Here is a 21,391-nt window from a genome sequence, read left to right as displayed (position 1 = left end):
TTGTCTTGGATTGTTCTCTGTTCTCTTCCTCTCTCCTCCCATCATTGCATTCCGTCCCATGCTTGTCTTGGACTGTTCTCTGTTCTCTTCCTCTCTCCTCCCATCATTGCATTCCGTCCCATGCTTGTCTTGGATTGTTCTCTGTTCTCTTCCTCTCTCCTCCCATCATTGCATTCCGTCCCATGCTTGTCTTGGATTGTTCTCTGTTCTCTTCCTCTCTCCTCCCATCATTGCATTCCGTCCCATGCTTGTCTTGGATTGTTCTCTGTTCTCCTCCTCTCTCATCCCATTGCATTCCTTCCCATGCTTGAATTGGATTGTTCTCTGTTCTCTTCCTCTCTCCTCCCATCATTGCATTCCTTCCCATGCTTGTCTTGGATTGTTCTCTGTTCTCTTCCTCTCTCCTCCCATCATTGCATTCCGTCCCATGCTTGTCTTGGATTGTTCTCTGTTCTCTTCCTCTCTCCTCCCATCATTGCATTCCGTCCCATGCTTGTCTTGGATTGTCCTCTGTTCTCTTCCTCTCTCCTCCCATCATTGCATTCCGTCCCATGCTTGTCTTGGATTGTTCTCTGTTCTCTTCCTCTCTCCTCCCATCATTACATTCCGTCCCATGCTTGTCTTGGATTGTTCTCTGTTCTCTTCCTCTCTCCTCCCATCATTACATTCCGTCCCATGCTTATCTTGGATTGTTCTCTGTTCTCTTCCTCTCTCCTCCCATCATTGCATTCCGTCCCATGCTTATCTTGGATTGTTCTCTGTTCTCTTCCTCTCTCCTCCCATCATTGCATTCCTTCCCATGCTTGTCTTGGATTGTTCTCTGTTCTCTTCCTCTCTCCTCCCATTGCATTCCGTCCCATGCTTGTCTTGGACTGTTCTCTGTTCTCTTCCTCTCTCCTCCCATCATTACATTCCGTCCCATGCTTGTCTTGGACTGTTCTCTGTTGTCTTCCTCTCTCCTCCCATCATTGCATTCCGTCCCATGCTTGTCTTGGATTGTTCTCTGTTCTCTTCCTCTCTCCGCCCATCATTACATTCCGTCCCATGCTTGTCTTGGACTGTTCTCTGTTGTCTTCCTCTCTCCTCCCATCATTGCATTCCGTCCCATGCTTGTCTTGGACTGTTCTCTGTTCTCTTCCTCTCTCCTCCCATCATTGCATTCCGTCCCATGCTTGTTTTGGACTGTTCTCTGTTGTCTTCCTCTCTCCTCCCATCATTGCATTCCGTCCCATGCTTGTCTTGGACTGTTCTCTGTTCTCCTCCTCTCTCCTCCCATTGCATTCCGTCCCATGCTTGTCTTGGATTGTTCTCTGTTGTCTTCCTCTCTCCTCCCATCATTGCATTCCGTCCCATGCTTGTCTTGGATTGCCTGTACAGAACCTCTGCTCCACTTTTAGCTTTCCACATGTTTGACCTAAATTCATTTTCTTTCTCCTTTACAGCATCCGTATCTACTTTCAGGAAAGAAAACTTCATTTAATTTAGGCACATTTTCAATTTCTTAGACACCCTTGGCTTGTTTTAGGGAAATACTCTGACAATTTTTGTGTTAATGACAGTATCCTCACAGAACTGGATGTAAGATGTGATACTGTCTGTCAACTCATGGGGTTCCCTACAACAGTCAAAGAACCCCCCACAGTCTGTGACATCAAAGCAGTCCTTGAGCTCCTCCCTGCTCTCCTCTTTCCATGCCTGAATGGATTTCTCTACAGGTTTTCTGCATTTCACCAGCTGGCTGTATCTCGATAGGAGACGGACAACGTTATGGTCTGATTTCCTGATGGATGCTCTGCACACTGCCTTGTATGTGTCATCTACGTTGCCACAACACTGTTCCACAATGCGGGTTGAGCGAGTCGGACAAGTGACGTACTGTTGCAGAGTGGGGAGGAGAGAGCGTATTAAAATCCCCAAGCACAAATGCTGTCTGGTCAGCCGATCGTGAAATTGAAGCATTGAACCAGTCTGTAATCCTGTCAGCAGCTTCCTTATTGTTAGGTACAGGCACGTACACTATATATACACTGCTCAAAAAAATAAGGGAACACTAAAACAACACATCCTAGATCTGAATGAATGAAATGTTCTTATTAAATACTTTTTTCTTTACATAGTTGAATGTGTGGACAACAAAATCACACAAAAATTATCAATGGAAATCAAATGTATCAACCCATGGAGGTCTGGATTTGGAGTCACACTCAAAATTAAAGTGGAAAACCACACTACAGGCTGATCCAACTTTGATGTAATGTCCTTAAAACAAGTCAAAATGAGGCTCAGTAGTGTGTGGGGCCTCCACGTGCCTGTATGACCTCCCTACAACGCCTGGGCATGCTCCTGATAAGGTGGTGGATGGTCTCCTGAGGGATCTCCTCCCAGACCTGGACTAAAGCATCCGCCAACTCCTGGACAGTCTGTTGTGCAACGTGGTGTTGGTGGATGGAGCGAGACATGATGTCCCAGATGTGCTCAATTGGATTCAGGTCTGGGGAATGGGCGGGCCAGTCCATAGCATCAATGCCTTCCTCTTGCAGGAACTGCTGACACACTCCAGCCACGTGAGGTCTAGCATTGACTTGCATTAGGAGGAACCCAGGGCCAACCGCACCAGCATATGGTCTCACAAGGGGTCTGAGGATCTCATCTCGGTACCTAATGGCAGTAGGTACCTCGGAATAGGCTACCTCAGGTAGTACCACGGTATAGGCTACCTCACGTTGTACCTCGGTATAGGCTACCTCAGGTTGTACCTCGGAATAGGCTACCTCAAGTTGTACCTCGGAATAGGCTACCTCAGGTAGTTCCTCGGTATAGGCTACCTCAGGTAGTTCCTCGGCATAGGCTACCTCAGGTAGTTCCCCGGTATAGGCTACCTCAGGTAGTACCTCGGTATAGGCTACCTCAGGTTGTACCTCGGAATAGGCTACCTCAAGTTGTACCTCGGAATAGGCTACCTCAGGTAGTTCCTCGGTATAGGCTACCTCAGGTAGTACCTCGGTATAGGCTACCTCAAGTTGTACCTCGGAATAGGCTACCTCAGGTAGTACCTCGGAATAGGCTACCTCAGGTAGTTCCTCGGTATAGGCTACCTCAGGTTGTTCCTCGGAATAGGCTAGCTCAGGTAGTACCTCGGAATAGGCTACCTCAGGTAGTTCCTCGGTATAGGCTACCTCAGGTAGTACCTCGGAATAGGCTACCTCAGGTAGTACCTCGGTATAGGCTACCTCACGTTGTACCTCGGTATAGGCTACCTCAGGTTGTACCTCGGAAAAGGCTATCTCAAGTTGTACCTCGGAATAGGCTACCTCAGGTAGTTCCTCGGTATAGGCTACCTCAGGTAGTTCCTCGGTATAGGCTACCTCAGGTAGTTCCTCGGTATAGGCTACCTCAGGTAGTACCTCGGTATAGGCTACCTCAGGTTGTACCTCAGAATAGGCTACCTCAGGTAGTACCTCGGAATAGGCTACCTCAGGTAGTACCTCGGTATAGGCTACCTCACGTTGTACCTCGGTATAGGCTACCTCAGGTTGTACCTCGGAATAGGCTACCTCAAGTTGTACCTCGGAATAGGCTACTTCAGGTAGTTCCTCGGTATAGGCTACCTCAGGTAGTACCTCGGTATAGGCTACCTCAAGTTGTACCTCGGAATAGGCTACCTCAGGTAGTACCTCGGAATAGGCTACCTCAGGTAGTTCCTCGGTATAGGCTACCTCACGTTGTACCTCGGTATAGGCTACCTCAGGTAGTACCTCGGTATTGGCTACATCAGGTTGTACCTCGGAATAGGCTACCTCACGTTGTACCTCGGAATAGGCTACCTCAGGTAGTACCTCGGAATAGGCTACCTCAGGTAGTTCCTCGGTATAGGCTACCTCACGTTGTACCTCGGAATAGGCTAGCTCAGGTAGTACCTCGGAATAGGTTACCTCAGGTAGTTCCTCGGTATAGGCTACCTCAGGTAGTACCTCGGAATAGGCTACCTCAGGTAGTACCTCGGTATAGGCTACCTCACGTTGTACCTCGGTATAGGCTACCTCAGGTTGTACCTCGGAATAGGCTACCTCAAGTTGTACCTCGGAATAGGCTACCTCAGGTAGTTCCTCGGTATAGGCTACCTCAGGTAGTTCCTCGGTATAGGCTACCTCAGGTAGTTCCTCGGTATAGGCTACCTCACGTTGTACCTCGGTATAGGCTACCTCAGGTAGTACCTCGGTATTGGCTACATCAAGTTGTACCTCGGAATAGGCTACCTCAGGTAGTACCTCGGTATTGGCTACATCAGGTAGTTCCTCGGTATAGGCTACCTCAGGTAGTTCCTCGGTATAGGCTACCTCAGGTAGTTCCTCGGTATAGGCTACCTCAGGTAGTACCTCGGTATAGGCTACCTCAGGTAGTACCTCGGTATAGGCTACCTCAGGTTGTACCTCGGAATAGGCTAGCTCAGGTAGTACCTCAGAATAGGCTACCTCAGGTAGTACCTCGGTATAGGCTACCTCATGTTGTACCTCGGTATAGGCTACCTCAGGTTGTAACTCGGAATAGGCTACCTCAGGTTGTATCTCGGAATAGGCTACCTCAGGTAGTACCTCGGTATAGGCAACCTCAGGTAGTACCTCGGTATAGGCTACCTCAGGTAGTACCTCGGTATAGGCTACCTCAGGTAGTACCTCGGTATAGGCAACCTCAGGTAGTACCTCGGTATAGGCTACCTCAGGTAGTACCTCGGTATAGGCTACCTCAGGTAGTACCTCAGTATAGGCTACCTCAGGTAGTACCTCGGTATAGGCAACCTCAGGTAGTACCTCGGTATAGGCTACCCCAGGTAGTACCTCGGAATAGGCTACCACAGGTGTGCACCAGATAGATGACATGCTGGCTTATTGTGTTTTGCTTTTTGTGTGTTTGTGTGAATATTGATGTGTACTGTATATTGTTGTGTATATTGATGTGTGTAGTGTATATTGATGTGTTTTATGTGGATAGATGGGTATACAGGACTGATCTGTGAAAGAGGCGTTGGTCTCAGCATGACTAAAGGTTAAGTAAAAGTCTCAAAGGGACACTTCTTCCCTGACCCCAGAGCCTGCAGTCAAATTCAAGATATACCCATTTTCGGCTTGTTTTTTGTATCATGAGCTCAGTGGAAGTTTCCTAGACAGTGTGGCCTCCTGTTCTGTTAGTTAGAAATGTGTTTGGTTTTGACTCCCTCACCACTCCCTCCCTCCATCCTCCCAACCTCGCCCTTTTCCCTCTCTCTCTCCCCCCTCCTCAATCTGTCCCGTCCTTCCTCCCTCAGTTCTTCATTTTCTCGCGTTCGGAGGTGTCTCCAGGAGAGTTTGAGTGCTGGGGTCACTTCGCTGAGCAGTGGGGGCTCAAGGCCTACATCACCTGGATGACCCTAGCAGTGTTCTTACTGCCAGCACTAATCATCACCGTCTGCCAGGTACTGTCTACTACTGAAACACACACACATACACACACATACACACACACACACACACACACACACACACACACACACACACACACACACACACCCTTAATCATCACTGTTTGCCAGGTACGACAACAAGGACACAACACAGTGTGACGACAGAACAAATGTAGAATAGAAATTAGTCCTTTGCCTTTTTCCCAAGACACCCAGACACATACACACACACATTGAGAGGAGCAGCGTCAGCCGCGGTGCGATGCTCCTGGAGGGTGCCTTGTTCTACGGTACAACCTGGGATCAGAGACCAGCAGCCCTCTTGTTACCAGTTCAGTTCCCATTTCATTATCACCCGCGTCTTAAACTATGGCTTTTTCCCAAATTGCACTCTATTCCTTAAATAGTGAACTATATCAGAGGAGGCTGGTGAGAGGAGCTATAGACAGGAGGCAGGCAGAGAAGAAGACAGGCTCATTGTAATGGCTGGAATGGAATCAATGGAATGGTACCAAACACATCAAACAAATGGAAACATTGATTTCATTCCAGCCATTACATTGAGCCTGTCCTCCTATTGCTCATCCCACTAGTCTCCTCTGCACTACATAGGGAAAAGAGTCCTTTAGGCTACTTGCCACCCCCGAGGCAATGAAATACACAGAATCCAAAAACTGAAGCATGTCAAGCATGAATAAACCGTGTTCTGTTTTGATGGAGCGGTATTTGGCAGGCATTGTTGAACAAGCTCCAGGGGGTCAGTTCTATCAGATCAGACTGAACAGGCTCAGTGGCTGGTGTTATGTAGCATCCCGTGGGAGATGTTTCCGATGGCCTAATTAACACAGCCCTCTGTAAACTCCCTGCTGTGTGGCCAGCCTGTCAGAACACTACCCACCGTGAGGTACCCCACAGGGAACCAGAATATCAGACAAATTAACCAGAACCCAGCCAAAGATTAAGGACATTGAATTAATTAAATATTATTTGAAATCTTTCATATACTTTGAGTGTTTGATTTAACCTGATTGGAGTTCCCATGATCGGTGTGTTTGCCATTTCGGTGTGTTTGCCATTTCGGTGTGTTTGCCATTCTATTGGTTCCAATGTTCAAATCAAATCAAATGCTATTCGTCACATGCGCCGAATACAATAGGGTGTATACCTTACAGTGAAATGACCCTAACCGACAGTGCCGTTTCAAAAATACAGATAAGAATATGAGATAAAAGTAATAAGTCATTAAAGAGGAGCAGTAAAAAATAACAATATATACAGGGGGGTGCCGGTACAGAGTCAATGTGCGGATGCACCGGTTAGTTGAGGTAGTATGTACATGTAGGTAGAGTTATTAAAGTGACTATGCATAGATGACAACAGAGAGTGGCAGTGGTGTGGTGTGGAGGGGGAGGGCAATGTGAATAGTCTGGGTAGTCTTTGACTAGATGTTCAGGAGTCTTATGGCTTGGGGGTAGAAGCTGTTTAGAAGCCTCTTGGACCCAGACTTGGCGCTCCGGTACCGCTTGCTCTGTGATAGCAGAGAGAACAGTCTATGACTAGGGTGGCTGGAGTCTTTGACAATTTTCAGGGCCTTCCTCTGACACCACCTGGTATAGAGGTCCTGGATGGCAGGAAGCTTGGCCCCAGTGATGTACTGGGCAGTTCGTACTGCCCTGTGTAGTGCCTCGCGGTCAGAGGCCGAGCAGTTGCCTCCGATGGTGCAGCTGTAGAACCTTTTGAGGATCTGGGGACCCATGCCAAATCTTTTCAGTCTCCTGAGGGGGGATATGTTTTGACATACCAAGTTCAAGACTGTCATGGTGTGCTTGGACCATGTTAGTTTGTTGGTGATGTGGACACCAAGGAACTTGAAGCTCTCAACCTGCTCCACTGCAGCCCCGTCAATGATAATGGGGGCATGCTCAGTCCTCTTTTTCCTGTAATCCACAATCATCTCCTTTGTCTTGATCACGTTGAGGGAGAGGTTGTTGTCCTGGCACCACACGGCCAGGTCTCTGACCTCCACCCTATAGGCTGTCTTGTTGTTGTCTGTGATCAGGCCTACCACTGTTGTGTCATCGGCAAATTGAATGATGGTGTTGGAGTTGTGCTTGGCTGAGCAGTCATGAGTGAACAGGGAGTACAGGAGGGGGCTGAGCATGCACCCCTGAGGGGCCTCCGTGTTGAGGATCAGTGTGGCGGATGTGTTGTTACCTACCCTTGCCACCTGGGGTGGCCTGTCAGGAAGTCCAGGATCCAGTTGCAGAGGGAGGTGTTTAGTCCCAGGATCCTTACCTTATTAATGAGCTTTGAGGGCACTATGGTGTTGAACGCTGAGCTGTAGTCAATGAATAGCATTCTCAAATAGGTGTTCCTTTTGTCCAGGTGGGAAAGGGCAGTGTGGAGTGCAATAGAGACAGCATCATCTGTGGATCTGTTTGGGCGGTATGAAAATTGGAGTGGGTCTATGGTTTCTGGGATAATGGTGTTGTTGTGAGCCATTATCCGGCCTTTCAAAACACTTCATGGCTACAGACGTGAGTGCTACGGGTCATAGTCATTAAGGCAGGTTACCTTATTGTTCTTGGGCACAGGCACTATGGTGGTCTGCTTAAAACATGTTGGTATTACAGACTCGGACAGGGAGAGGTTGAAAATGTCAGTGAAGACACTTGCCAGTTGGTCAGCGCATGCTCGCAGTACACGTCCTGGTAATCCGTTTGGCCCTGCACTCTTGTGAATGTTGACCTGTCTAAAGGTCTTACTCACATCGGCTGCGGAGAGCGTGACCACACTGTCTTCCAGTACAGCTGGGGCTCTCATGCATGTTTCAGTATTATTTGCCTCGAAGCGAGCATAGAAGTAGTTTAGCTAGTCCGGTAGGCTCGTGTCACTGGGCAGCTCTCGGCTGTGCTTCCCTTTGTAGTCTGTAATAGTTTACAGGCCCTGCCACATCCGACGAGCGTCAGAGCCGGTGTAGTACGATTCGATCTTAGTCCTGTTTTGACGCTTTGCCTGTTTGATGGTTCAAAGGAGGGCATAGCTGGATTTCTTATAAGCTTCCAGGTTAGAGTCCCGCTCCTTGAAAGCGGCAGCTCTAGCCTTTAGCTCAGTGCGGATGTTGCCTGTAATCTATGGCTTCTGGTTGGGGTATGTACGTACGTACGGTCACTGTGGGGACGACGTCATCGATGCACTTATTGATGAAGCCAATGACAGCTGTGGTGTACTCCTCAATGCCATTGGAGGAATCCCGGAACATATTCCAGTCAGTGCTAGCAATCCTGTAGCTTACTTAGCATGTGCTTCATTTGACCACTTTTTTTATTGATCTAGTTACTGGTGCTTTCTTTTTTCATTTTTGCTTGTAATCAGGAGGATAGAATTATGACCAAATTTGCCAAATGGAGGGTGAGGGGGAGCTTTGTGTGCATCTCTGTGTGTGGAGTATAGGTGGTCCAGAGTTTTTTTCCCTCTGGTTGCACATTTAACATGTTGATAGAAATGAGGTAAAACTGTTCCAGGCAAGCACAATCAAGCACAATCAAGCTCAGCCACAGTATTTGAAATGATTTCAAATAGTAGTTGAACCCAGGTCTGATCAAATGATGACCTTAACGTGGTTTGGCAGGACATTGTTCTAAGACCCAGACCTGGCCTGCTGGAGTCATGTGCTTTTTTTCGGAAAACAGAATTTAGGACTTTTAATTGAGTTACAAAGGACAATAAGTCTGTGTTTGGTGTCTGTGTTGGGATGATTGGGTTTAGGAATCTGTTCCAAAATAGTTTTTTATTGTCTACGTGAATTTGTTCTATTAGTTTTAACTATACTGAATAAAAAATATAAGTGGAACATGCAACCATTTAAAAGATTTTACAGTTCATATAAGGAAATGTGTCAATTTAAATAATTTCATTAGGCCTTAATCTATGGATTTCACATGACTTTGCAGGGGCGCAGCCATGGGTGGGTCTGGGAGGGCATAGGCCCACTCACTTGGGAGCCAGGTCCACTCACTTGGGAGCCAGGTCCACCCACTGGGGAGCCAGGCTCAGCCAATCAGAATTATTTTTTCTCCACAAAATGGCTTTATTACAGACAGAAATACTCCTCAGTTTCATCAGCTGTCCGGGTGACTGGTCTCAGATGATCCCGCAGGTGAAGAAGCCTGAAGTGGAGGTCCTGGGCTGGCTTGGTTACAAGTGGTCTGTGCTTGTGAGGTCGTTTGGACGTACTACCAAATTCTCTATAAAGACGTTGGAGGTGGCTTATGGTAGAGAAATTAACAATAAATTATCTGGCAACAGCTCTGGTGGACATTCCTGCAGTCAGCATGCCAATTGCATGCTCCCTCAAAAGTTGAGACATCTGTGGCATTGTGTTCTGTGACAAAACTGTATATTTTAGAGTGGCCTTTTATTACCCCCAACACAAGGTGCACCTGTGTAATGATGATTCTTGATATACCACACCTGTCAGGTGGATGGATTATCTTTTTTATTTTATTGAACCTTTATTTAATTAAGAACAAATTCTTATATACAATGAAAGGCCTCCTAAGGGGGGTGGGGGCTGGGATTAAAAATATAAACACAGGGCAAAACACCCATCACGACAAGAGAGACACCACAACACTACATGAAGAGAGACACCACAACACTACATAAAGAGAGACACCACAACACTACATAAAGACACCACAACACCACATAAAGAGAGACACTACAACACTACATAAAGAGAGACACCACAACACTACATAAAGAGAGACACCACAACACTACATAAAGAGACACCACAAGACTACATAAAGAGACACCACAACACTACATAAAGAGAGACACCACAACACTACATAAATAGAGACACCACAACACTACATAAAGAGACACCACAACACTACATAAAGAAAGACACCACAACACCACATAAAGAGAGACACTACAACACTACATAAAGAGAGACACCACAACACTACATAAAGAGAGACACCACAACACTACATAAAGAGAGACACCACAACACTACATGAAGAAAGAGGAGAAATCAATTTTTTTAAATCTCATTCCAGATCCGGATCTTCAGAGAGATTCACAACAACATCTATCTGAAGTCAGAGAGGATGGTGTCAGCAGAGCTCAAGAAGAACAATGCTGTCATCTTCCGCTTCCACAGAGTCAAAAAGGAGGACGGTAGAATGACAAGGGAGCGGGGGAGAGGAGGAGGAGGAGGAGGAGGGGGGAGAGGAGGAGGAGGAGGAGAAGGTGGGAGAGGAGGTGGAGGAGAAGGGGGAAGAGGCGGGAGAGGAGGAGGAGGGGGAAGAGGAGTAGGAGAAGGACAGCTTCTAAAGACTATGAACAACAACCCCTCCAGCTCCCCCTTCTCCCCCCTGTCTACAGCTGTGCCCCCATCAGACTGCTATGACTACCCGTCCCCCTGCCCACAGTGCAGCAGCAGTCACAATGACCACACAGCAGCAGCAGCAGCGCAGCAAAACCCCTTCAACATCCCAGATAACCTCCCCGTCCCCTCCACCACTGTCCTTAGTGACCGTAGGGGCTCCAGTACAGCTGTAGTTCCCAGATCACATGGCTCCCATGGCCCAGTCACCTCTGGTGGATGTAGTGGTGGTTCAGTGCCTCCTAACAATGGCGGTTGCTACTGCCATGAGTCCTACACCTCCTTCGAGCTCCCCTCCTCCGCCCGGCATGTCCCCTCTCCACGCCCCTCCCTGGAGTACCCTCCCTCACCCCCACCCCCCCTGGCCCTGACTCCCCCCTCCATCTCCAAAGCCATGTCTAAGACGGTGAGGATGACTTTAGTGATAGTGTTGGTGTACACAGTCTGCTGGTCCCCCTTCTTCATCGTCCAGCTGTGGGCCGCCTGGGACCCCAACCCTCCAGACCAAGGTAAGAGGTCCAAGAAGCACACACGAACGCACATACAAGGGCTGTGGCAGTCATTACACTTTGTCAGTCGGTGATTGTCAAGTAAATAATTGCCGGTGTCCCGTAATTGACCGTTAATTAACATAAACGTATTTATCATCTCCTGGCTTCCACGCATAGCCATTGATGTAGACCTTTGGAAAATCTACATTTAAAACATCCATTTAATATAGCTTACACCATCACAACAAATCCATTATTTATTTTAGACAGGCCTAAAGAAACATGATATGAATAAAATGTAGTCTATTTCAGAAGAACAGAATAGCATACTTCGTGATTTCCTTATGTTAGGCCCTGATCTCTCTATGCCATATGGCTGTGGGCAACACTAGTTCATTTAGCAGACAAGATTTGCTTAGAATTCCATGGCATTATTTTCTATGTTATAGTATGAAGAATACAATTGAACATAGCTGAATAAAATAGAAAGGATATTTTCTCCAAACGATTTCTGAGGGAGTGCACACAAATGAACAAAGAAACAGGTCCTCCTATATGCTTAACTTAGAGTTATTTATGCAACTTTAGTTGTGATTCAAAGGTTGGGCTATATGTTTAGATTTTTTTGTACATTCTAATGCTGCATTTCAAATGATGATTTGAAAAAAGTCTCATGAAAGGCATGAACTCTGCTCTGTTTCTTGTGCAGGCTGCACACACTTCATCAGTCTCACAATTTCACAAGCACTTAATAATGCATTGAATTTCCCGGTGGCATCCCCCTTGTGTGGCGGTAATGACCCCTAATCCATGCCTTTTGTGGCCAGTGGCCGTTGTGCCCTGGGCTGAATATAATAATTATAATTCCCTTCTCCCGGATGCGTGCTCTGAAGCACCTCTCACTCACATGGCTCTCTCAGATATCTCAATTATTATTAGCCAATGCCCGTCACGTGATTGGGTCTTTCTCACTGCCCACTCTTTTTTTTTTGTCAGCCAACAAGATGAGTAGGCCTGATGAACAGGAAAAGCACTAGCTTATGTCAATCTACAATTCCCCGTAGTATAAAAATCACCCTATTCTATTGGTCAACTTGTCCTTCTGTGTGAGAAATAAATATTACAAACACTCTGGGACAGTTGTGGGATGCGATAGATCCCCAAAGCAATGAGGCTGATGCAACAGATCAGAAGGTTTAGCTTAAAATGTTGATAAACTATTAAGCTATTTCTTCACATTATAAGAGCAGCAATGTGCACATGGCAGTAGGCTATAAGGGCAAATGTTCCAAATTCAATCAATTAGTGGGAAAACACCATTCTTAAAAGTGATCACAAATGCATTAACGCTTTAAAACTTGTTCAGGATTGGTGGGTCCCCTGCGGGACAGTTTAGCTGAAGTAGGCTAATGCGATTAGCATGAGGTTGTATGTAACAAGAACATTTCAATTTTAAGAAGTTATTTGGCCACTTTAGTTGTGATACTAACCTTATTAAAGCATATAGGCCTATGGGCTAGACTACATGAGGTGTGATACTAACCTTATAGGCCTATGGGCTAGACTACATGAGGTGTGATACTGACCTTATTAAAACATATAGGCCTATGGGCTAGGCTACATGAGGTGTGATACTAACCTTATTAAAACATATAGGCCTATGGGCTAGACTACATGAGGTGTGATACTGACCTTATTAAAACATATAGGCCTATGGGCTAGGCTACATGAGGTGTATGACTACTGTTACTGCACACAAGCTGGGCTTCATTCACAAGTGATAATGTATCATTCACAAGTGATAATATATAATTCACATGTGATAATATATCATTCACAAGTGATAATGTATCATTCACAAGCGATAATGTAGCATTCACAAGAGATAATGTATCATTCACAAGTGATAATGTATCATTCACTAGTGATAATATATCATGCACAAGTGATAATGTATCATTCACAAGTGATAATGTATCATTCACTAGTGATAGGCAAATATTTTCACCGATCAGACTATTCTTGATTTAATCTTGTCTTTACATATACTAAATAATATATGTGTGAAATTAGTTTGGATTTAGAATGGCCATTATCATGCACCTGTCTCGGAACGGGAAAATACATGTCATCTATGCACTTCAATAGCGAATGGAGGACGCAAGCAAAGCAATGTGCTTAATATTAGGAAACTTGAGAAAAAAATATAGTCAGCCTATAAAAAGCTAATGGGATCTCTGTTTTCTCACGCAAATTAATAGCCTAAAGAAATGATGCGCAACATTAGCTCATGGGCTCTCATTAAATCAAATCAAACTGTATTTGCCACATGCAGGCTAAAATAAAAAGTAATAATAAAAAGTAGCACAATAAAAATAACAATAACGAGTCTATATACAGGGGGCACCGGTACCGAGTCAGTGTGCGGAGGTACAGTCTAGTTGAGGTCATCTGTACATGTAGGTGGGGGTGAGGTGACTATGCATAGGTAACAAACAAACAGCGAGTAGCAGCAGTGTACAAGAGTGGTGATTTTTATGAATTGTCCAGCAGTCTAATGGCTTGGGAGTAGAAGCTGCTGAGGAGCCTTTTGGTCCTAGACTTGGCGTTCTGGTACCGCTTGCCGTGCGTTAGCAGAGAAAACAGTCTATGGGTGATGGGAGTCTCTGTGACAATCTTATGGGCTTTCCTCTGACACCACCTATTGTATAGGTCCTGGATGGCAGGAAGCTTGGTCCCAGTGATGTACTGGGCCGTTCGCACTACCCTCTTTAGCGCCTTACGGTCAGATGCCGAGCAGGTGCCATACCAGGTGGTGATGCAACCAGTCAGGATGCTCTCGATAGTGCAGCTGTAGAACCTTTTGAGGATCTGGGGACCCATGCCAAATCTTTTCAGTCTCCTGAGGGGGAAATGGTTTTGTCATGCCCTCTTCACAACTGTCTTGATGTGTTTGGACAATGATAGTTTGTTGGTGATGTGGACACCAAGGAACTTGAAACTCTCGACCCGCTCCACCATAATCCTGTCGATGTTAATGGGGGCCTGTTCGGCCCACCTTTTCCTGTAGTTCACGATCAGCTCCTTGGTCTTGCTCACATTGAGGGAGAGGTTGTTTTCATGGGACCACACTGCCAGTTCTCTGACCTCCTCCCTATAGGCCGTCTCATCGTTGTCATATTAAGTGTTTGATTTGATTTTCAATTACGTTTGCATTGATGTCAGAATGATTAGAGGGACAATAGAGTGCCGAATTTGACTGAGGTCATGACCGCCGGTGTTTGTAATGCGGTCACCGTAACAGCCCTACACATACACACACACACACACACACACACACACACACACACACAGAAACACGCATGCACATAGTACACACAGAAACACTCACACAGAAACACACACTGAGCACACTGAGCTCCTCTGTATGTCCAAAAACACCCTGGAGTTTGCCTTAGATTTCAATACAGAGTGAATTTGATTCCTTTCAACCTCTAGACCCCAAGTCGTATTCTAAGTTTAATTTTGGGAATAAATCTATGGTGAATATAATATTTTAGTCATTGAGGTCAAAATAAATATGATCTTCTCTTCATATCCAGAACAGTGGAGGCTGGTGGGAGGATGTCTCATAATAACATAACGCATGAAAACCAAGTGTTTGATCAGTTATACCTGTCCATTTATCCCGTTGCATCCATTACTATGAGCACTTGCTCTGATTCACTGATTGACTATAATTTATGTAACACCACCGTAACATAACTCAACTCAACTAGCACTCTGTCAAGTGTTGGAGAGAAAGCCTATGTTGTTGTCCCAGTTTATCTGGCAGTGCATGGTAAAGCAAAGCAGAGCAAATCAATAAGTCAAGTCATCGCTGACAGTACAGCTGCCTTCCAACTTCTAAACTCTGGGTTTATTTTTTCTTCTCTCATCTGAAGCACAGAACACACCTCGGCGTCAGTAAATGACCTGTTTTCATCCCCTGCTGCTCGCACACCCCTTACAGGTGTTCACATTTGTGCTGGAGGTCAGTGCAGAGAGGGAGGAGGTCAGTGCAGAGAGGGAGGAGGTCAGTGCAGAGAGGGAGGTCAGTGCAGTGTCCTAGAGAGGGAGGAGGTCAGTGCAGAGAGGGAGGAGGTCAGTGCAGAGTGTCCTAGAGAGGGAGGAGGTCAGTGCAGAGAGGGGGGAGGTCAGTGCAGAGTGTCCTAGAGAGGGAGGTCAGTGCAGAGAGGGAGGAGGTCAGTGCAGAGAGGGAGGAGGTCAGTGCAGAGAGGGAGGAGGTCAGTGCAGAGCGGGAGGAGGTCAGTGTAGAGAGGGAGGAGGTCAGTGCAGTGTCCTAGAGAGGGAGGACACAGTGCAGAGAAGAAGGAGGTCAGTGCAGAGAGGGAGGAGGTCAGTGTAGAGAGGGAGGAGGTCAGTGCAGTGTCCTAGAGAGGGAGGAGGTCAGTGCAGAGAGGGAGGAGGTCAGTGCAGAGAGAGAGGTCAGTGTAGAGAGGGAGGAGGTCAGTGCAGAGTGTCCTAGAGAGGGAGGAGGTCAGTGTAGTGTCCTAGAGAGGTAAGAGGTCAGTGCAGAGAGGGAGGAGATCAGTGCAGAGAGGGAGGTCAGTGCAGTGTCCTAGAGAGGGAGGAGGTCAGTGCAGATTGTCCTAGAGAGGGAGGAGGTCAGTGCAGAGTGTCCAAGAGAGCGAGGAGGCCAGCACAGATTGTCATACATAAAAACTGAATATCAGAAGTTAGAAGTGGCCTAATTATATAGGTAAAGTTTCAAGGTTTTTGTTCCAGAAGGAAATTTACAGGACTTGTAATAGAGCCAAAAACTGGGGAATCATGAACAGTTAGTACCGTTATTCAGTACGGAAACGATTATATATTCATTTTTCTCTGTTGTTCCCAAAGAAAAGGAGGGGATTCATGACCTTTACCTCTTTATTGTGGTGTCCCAAGTGGCACAACTCGTCAATCCTTTTCACGGATGGGCTATTACAGCAGACGACTGGAGATATATTCAATGTCTGATTTGTTATTGCTACCCATCTACCAATCACGTCCCTTTATGAGCCTTTTGAAAAGCTCCCTGGTCTTTGAAGTTGAATCTGTGCTTGAAATTCAGTGCTTGACTGAGGGACCTTACAGATGTTGTATGTATGAGGGACAGAGGAAGGGGTGGTCATTCAAAAATCATGTCAACCCCTTTTATTTCACACAGAGTGAGTCCATATAACTTATGTGATTTGTTAAGCCAAATTTGACTTCTTAACTATACTGAAGAAAAATAGAAACGCAACATGAATCAATTTCAAATATTTTGCAGAGTTACAGTTCATTTGAGGACATCAGTCAATTGAAATATATTCATTAGGCACTAATCTATTGATTTCACATGACTTGGCAGGGGCGCAGCCATGAGTGGGCCTGGAGGGCATAGAACCACCCACTTGGGAGTCAGGCACAGCCAATCAGAATGAGTTTTTCCACACAAAAGGGTTTTATTACAGACAGAAATACTCTGTTTTCTTTGCACTTTGACATTATGGAGTACTTTGTGTAGATCAACGACAAACAATCAGAATTACATCTATTTCAATCCCACTTTGTTGCGCAACAACATGTAAAAACAGTTCAACTGTAGACTTTCTATAGGCTCTGTACCGTATATGTATTTGTCTTGCCGTGTGTGGGTGTGTCTTTGCGTCATGTGTCCTCTCTCTCTATGTAGGCGTGGCGTTCACCATCCTGATGCTGCTGGCCAGTCTGAATTCATGTACCAACCCCTGGATCTACACATTCTTCAGCAGCTCTGTGTCCAGGGAGCTACAGGCCCTGTTACGCTGCAGACCAAGAACCCCGCGCAGGGGCTCCATACCTGACGACTCCACCACCACACACACCTCCACCACCACACACACCTCCACCACCAAGGACAGCCTCTACTGACACATACACGTACGGTACCAGTCAAAAGTTTGGACACACCTACTCATTCAAGGGTCTTTCTTTATTTTTGCTATTTTCTACATTGTAGAATAATAGTGAAGACATCAGAACTATGAAACAACACATATGGAATCATGTAGTAACCAAAAAATTGTTATCTCAAATATATTTTATATTTGAGATTCTTCAAAGTAGCCACCTTTTGCCTTGATGAAAGCTTTGCACACTTTTGGCATTCTCTCAACCAGCTTCACCTAGAATGCTTTCCCAACAGTCTTGAAGGAGTTCCCAGATATGCTGAGCACTTGTTGGCTGCTTTTCCTTCACTCTGCGGTCCAACTCATCCCAAACCATCTCAATTGGTTGGGTGATTGTGCCAGGTCATCTGAAGCAGCCAGGTCATCTGAAGCAGCACTCCATCACTCTCCTTCTTGGTCTAATAGCCCATTCACAGCCTTGAGGTGTGTTGGGTCATTGTCCTATTGAAAAACAAATTATAGTCCCACTAAGCGCAAACCAGATGGGATGGCGTATCACTACAGAATGCTGTGGTAGCCATGCTGGTTAATTGAGCCTTGAATTCCCCAAAAAAATCACAGACAGTGTCACCAGCAAAGCACCCCACACCATCACACCTCCACCTCCATGCTTCACGGTAGATCTCACAAAGACACGGCGGTTGGTCTCAAATTTGGACTCATCAGACCAAAGGACAGATTTCCACCGGTCTAATGTCCATTGCTTGTGTTTCTTGGCCCAAGCAAGTCTCTTCTTATTGGTGTCCTTTAGCACCGGTTTCTTTGCAGCAATTCGACCATGAAGGCCTGATTCACACAGTATCCTCTGAACAGTTGATGTTGAGATGTGTCTGTTACTTGAACTCTGTGAAGCATTTATTTGGGCTGCAATTTCTGAGGCTGGTAACTCTAATGAACGTATAGTCTGCAGCAGAGGTAACTCTGGGTCTTCCTTTCCTGTGGCAGTCCTCATTAGAGCCAGTTTCATCATAGCGCTTGATTGTTTTTGTGACTGCACTTGAAGAAACTTTAAAAGTTCTTGACATTTTCCGTATTGACTGACCTTCATGTCTTAAAGTAATGATGGACTGTCGTTTCCCTTTGCTTATTTGAGCTGTTCTTGCCATAATATGGACTTGGTCTTTTACCAATCTATCTTCTGTATACCAACCCCACCTTGTCACAGCACAACTGATTGGCTCAAATGCATTAAGAAGGAAAGAAATTCCACAAATTAACTTTTAACAAGGCGCACCTGTTAATTTAAATGCATTCCAGGTGACTACCTCATGAAGCTGGTTGAGAGAACTTCAAGAATGTGCAAAGCTGTCATCAAGGCAAAGGGTGGCTACTTTGTAACACTTTTTTGGTTACTACATGATTCCATATGTATTATTTTATAGTTTTGATGTCTTCACTATTATTCTACAATGTATAAAATAGTACAAATAAAGAAAAGCCTTGAATGAGTAGGTGTGTCCAAACATTTGACTGGTACTGTATATACACACGTGTAGCTATATAGAGAAGACACAAGCACAAAATACACACACACTCCACCGAGAACAGCTTGTACTCTCTCTCTCTCTCTCTCTCTCTCACACACACTCACACTCACACTCACACTCACACCTTTGACCATCGGACAGCCCGCACTGACCCCAACATGGAAACAAGGACAGCTGTGTTATGGCCGGGAAGGAAGGACCCCTATGAAATATCACCTGTCTGTCTGCCCCTTCTGTCTCCTCACCCTCTCACCGAGGAGGTTGTTATTGAACGAGATGAAAAACGTGAGTGAGCCATGAAATACAGACCTAAACAGCATGGAATATAAACGTACTGTACATTGATTCATTTGAGGCTACTGTCTCTACATCTCTGTTTCTGTCTAAACAGAATAGTACAATTATAGTAGGAATGTGATTCCCTTCACGGCTAGTCACTTCACCCCATGCAAGAGAACAGGAGGAATGAACTGCATGCCTAACATACAAAGCTCGCTACGGCTATGCAGAGAGAGAGCGAGAGAGAGAGAGAGAGAACTGGAAAGGACGTTTCTTGGAAGAAGAACAAACACAGGATGACAGGGATATTACAACTCTGAGAGCAATCCTTCGAGAATGGTCAGAAGAGGGAAAGCATTATGGATAAACTTCAGTAAATCAACAAAATGGATTCTAAATGCATGCTTGAGGTGGAATTCAGAATTCATCAACTCAAGTTTCAAGAACAGAAAGAATGAACAATGGTGACTTGTGAAAGGCTGGGGAAGAGAGGAGAAACACTCAATGATGCAGTAACATCAGGCCTAGAGAGGTATCTGAATAAATGATACTAGACACAAGAGAGAGAGAGTAAGAGAGAGAGAGAGAGAGCAGATATATATAGTACTTGTTAGAAGTGCAACACCACCCTTATGTCTGAGTGTCATGTGTATAACTCATAAACACAACGTGACTCTTCACACCCTGGCTGAGAGACACACTGAGGTGCACAACTAATTAACTTCTGTAAATAACAATGAAAGATATGAAAATAAAGATATCACATTGCTAATATGCAGTGATTGACCATATCTTGGATGTGTGGTGTCAAGTGCACGCACAAGTAATAACACAGCGTGTAAAATACATAAAGGAATTGATGGAACGCAGACCACACAACAGCACACACCAGTGTATGACCATTCCATTTAAATCGATTCAAATTGTATAATATATTTATTTAAAGTATGTCAGAGGAACAGTACGATCATTAGTATTTATAAATTGTGTAAGAGATTATGATGAATGCATGTACGATATCTATCCTATAATTGTAAAGGCTCCGACAGAGATGTACTTGAGAAAAGTGATACAGAACAAAAAAAGATGAAATACCAAATATTTGAATACTACAGTATCTATATAGGAAACAAAGCATAATCACATGTTCAAGTCTTAAGCACAGTAACAATGCAGATGACATTTCTAAGATGAATTTAGCACACTTTAGTAGGCCTAAAATGACTTGTATTGTTTAAATATAGAATGAGAGCATCAAATCCAATCTAATCACATTGTATTTGACACAGGCGCCAAGTACAACAGATTACAACCTTACCGTGAAATTAAAAAGTTAAGACAATATTTACCAAATAAAGTAAAGTTTTTAAAAAGTAACTAAAATAATCCTTAGTGTATTATGGTGAAACTATCATTCCGTTGATATCAGGATCCAAATTAGCCTGGTCTCAGATCTGTTTGTGCTGCTTTGCCAACATCTATGGTCATTGTCATGGCAAGGCAGACCAAACAGATCTGAGACCAGGCTAGATCAAGTCACTCACAGCCAAACAAAGTGCCTGTATTGTTGTAGCAGCAATGTAAGATATAGTAGAGAGAGAGACCTCCCTAGCCAGGTCCTAGATCTGTTTGGGCTGTCTTGCCAACTGACCATAGGAGTTGGCACAAGACAATACAAACAGATCTGTGACCAGGCTAGGGCCACCTCCTAGGACAATATGATACAGTATTTTCTATAATAGATGGGCCTCCCTCCTATGATAATATAATACTGTATTTACTGTAGTAGAGGGGTCTCTCTCCCAGGACAATATAATAGTGTATTTATTGTAGTAGAGGGGCCTTCCTTCCTAGGACAATATAATACTGTATTTACTATAGTAGAGAGGGTTGCCTCCTAGGAAAATATAGTATTTAACTGATTGTAGTAGAGGGGCCTCCCTCTCAGGAAAATACAATACTGTATTTACTGTAGTAGAGGGGCCTGCCTCCTATGGCAATTCAGTACTGTATTGACTGTAGTAGAGGGGCCTCCCTCATAGGACAATAAAATACTGGATTTACTGTAGTAGAGGGGCCTCCCTCCTAGAACAATACAATACTGTATTTCCTGTAGTAGAGGGGCCTCCCTCTCTTTTAGGATGAATCTAACCAGGTTATTATTAGGCAGAAAGACAAACCACAAAGGACAGGGATCAGTTTCATATTACATCAGACTTTGAGTCATGCTATATGTTCCAGATATGTTTTTATCTCTTATTTATTCTATGTCTAAACAAACGAGAAATGTAAATATGTCAGTTCACATTGTTACTACC

General features: G+C 45.0%; 1 protein-coding gene across 1 annotated transcript in view; it reads left to right on the top strand.

Annotated features, from left to right (window-relative positions):
• LOC109908323 (vasopressin V2 receptor) overlaps window positions 1–17,329 on the top strand; it is a 49,133-nt gene extending 31,804 nt beyond the window's left edge. Inside the window, exons 4-6 of the mRNA XM_031794650.1 lie at window positions 5,303–5,449; window positions 10,510–11,347; window positions 17,052–17,329. Coding sequence (XP_031650510.1) covers window positions 5,303–5,449; window positions 10,510–11,347; window positions 17,052–17,269 — 1,203 coding nt within the window. The 3' untranslated portion in view covers window positions 17,270–17,329. The remainder of the gene's footprint in view (window positions 1–5,302; window positions 5,450–10,509; window positions 11,348–17,051) is intronic.
• Window positions 17,330–21,391: the final 4,062 nt, after the last annotated feature.

This window comes from Oncorhynchus kisutch, linkage group LG17, assembly GCF_002021735.2.
Source record: "Oncorhynchus kisutch isolate 150728-3 linkage group LG17, Okis_V2, whole genome shotgun sequence".
NCBI lineage: Eukaryota > Metazoa > Chordata > Actinopteri > Salmoniformes > Salmonidae > Oncorhynchus > Oncorhynchus kisutch.
Note: the sequence above shows the minus strand (reverse complement) of the source record. Positions and strands in the feature narration are given on the sequence as shown.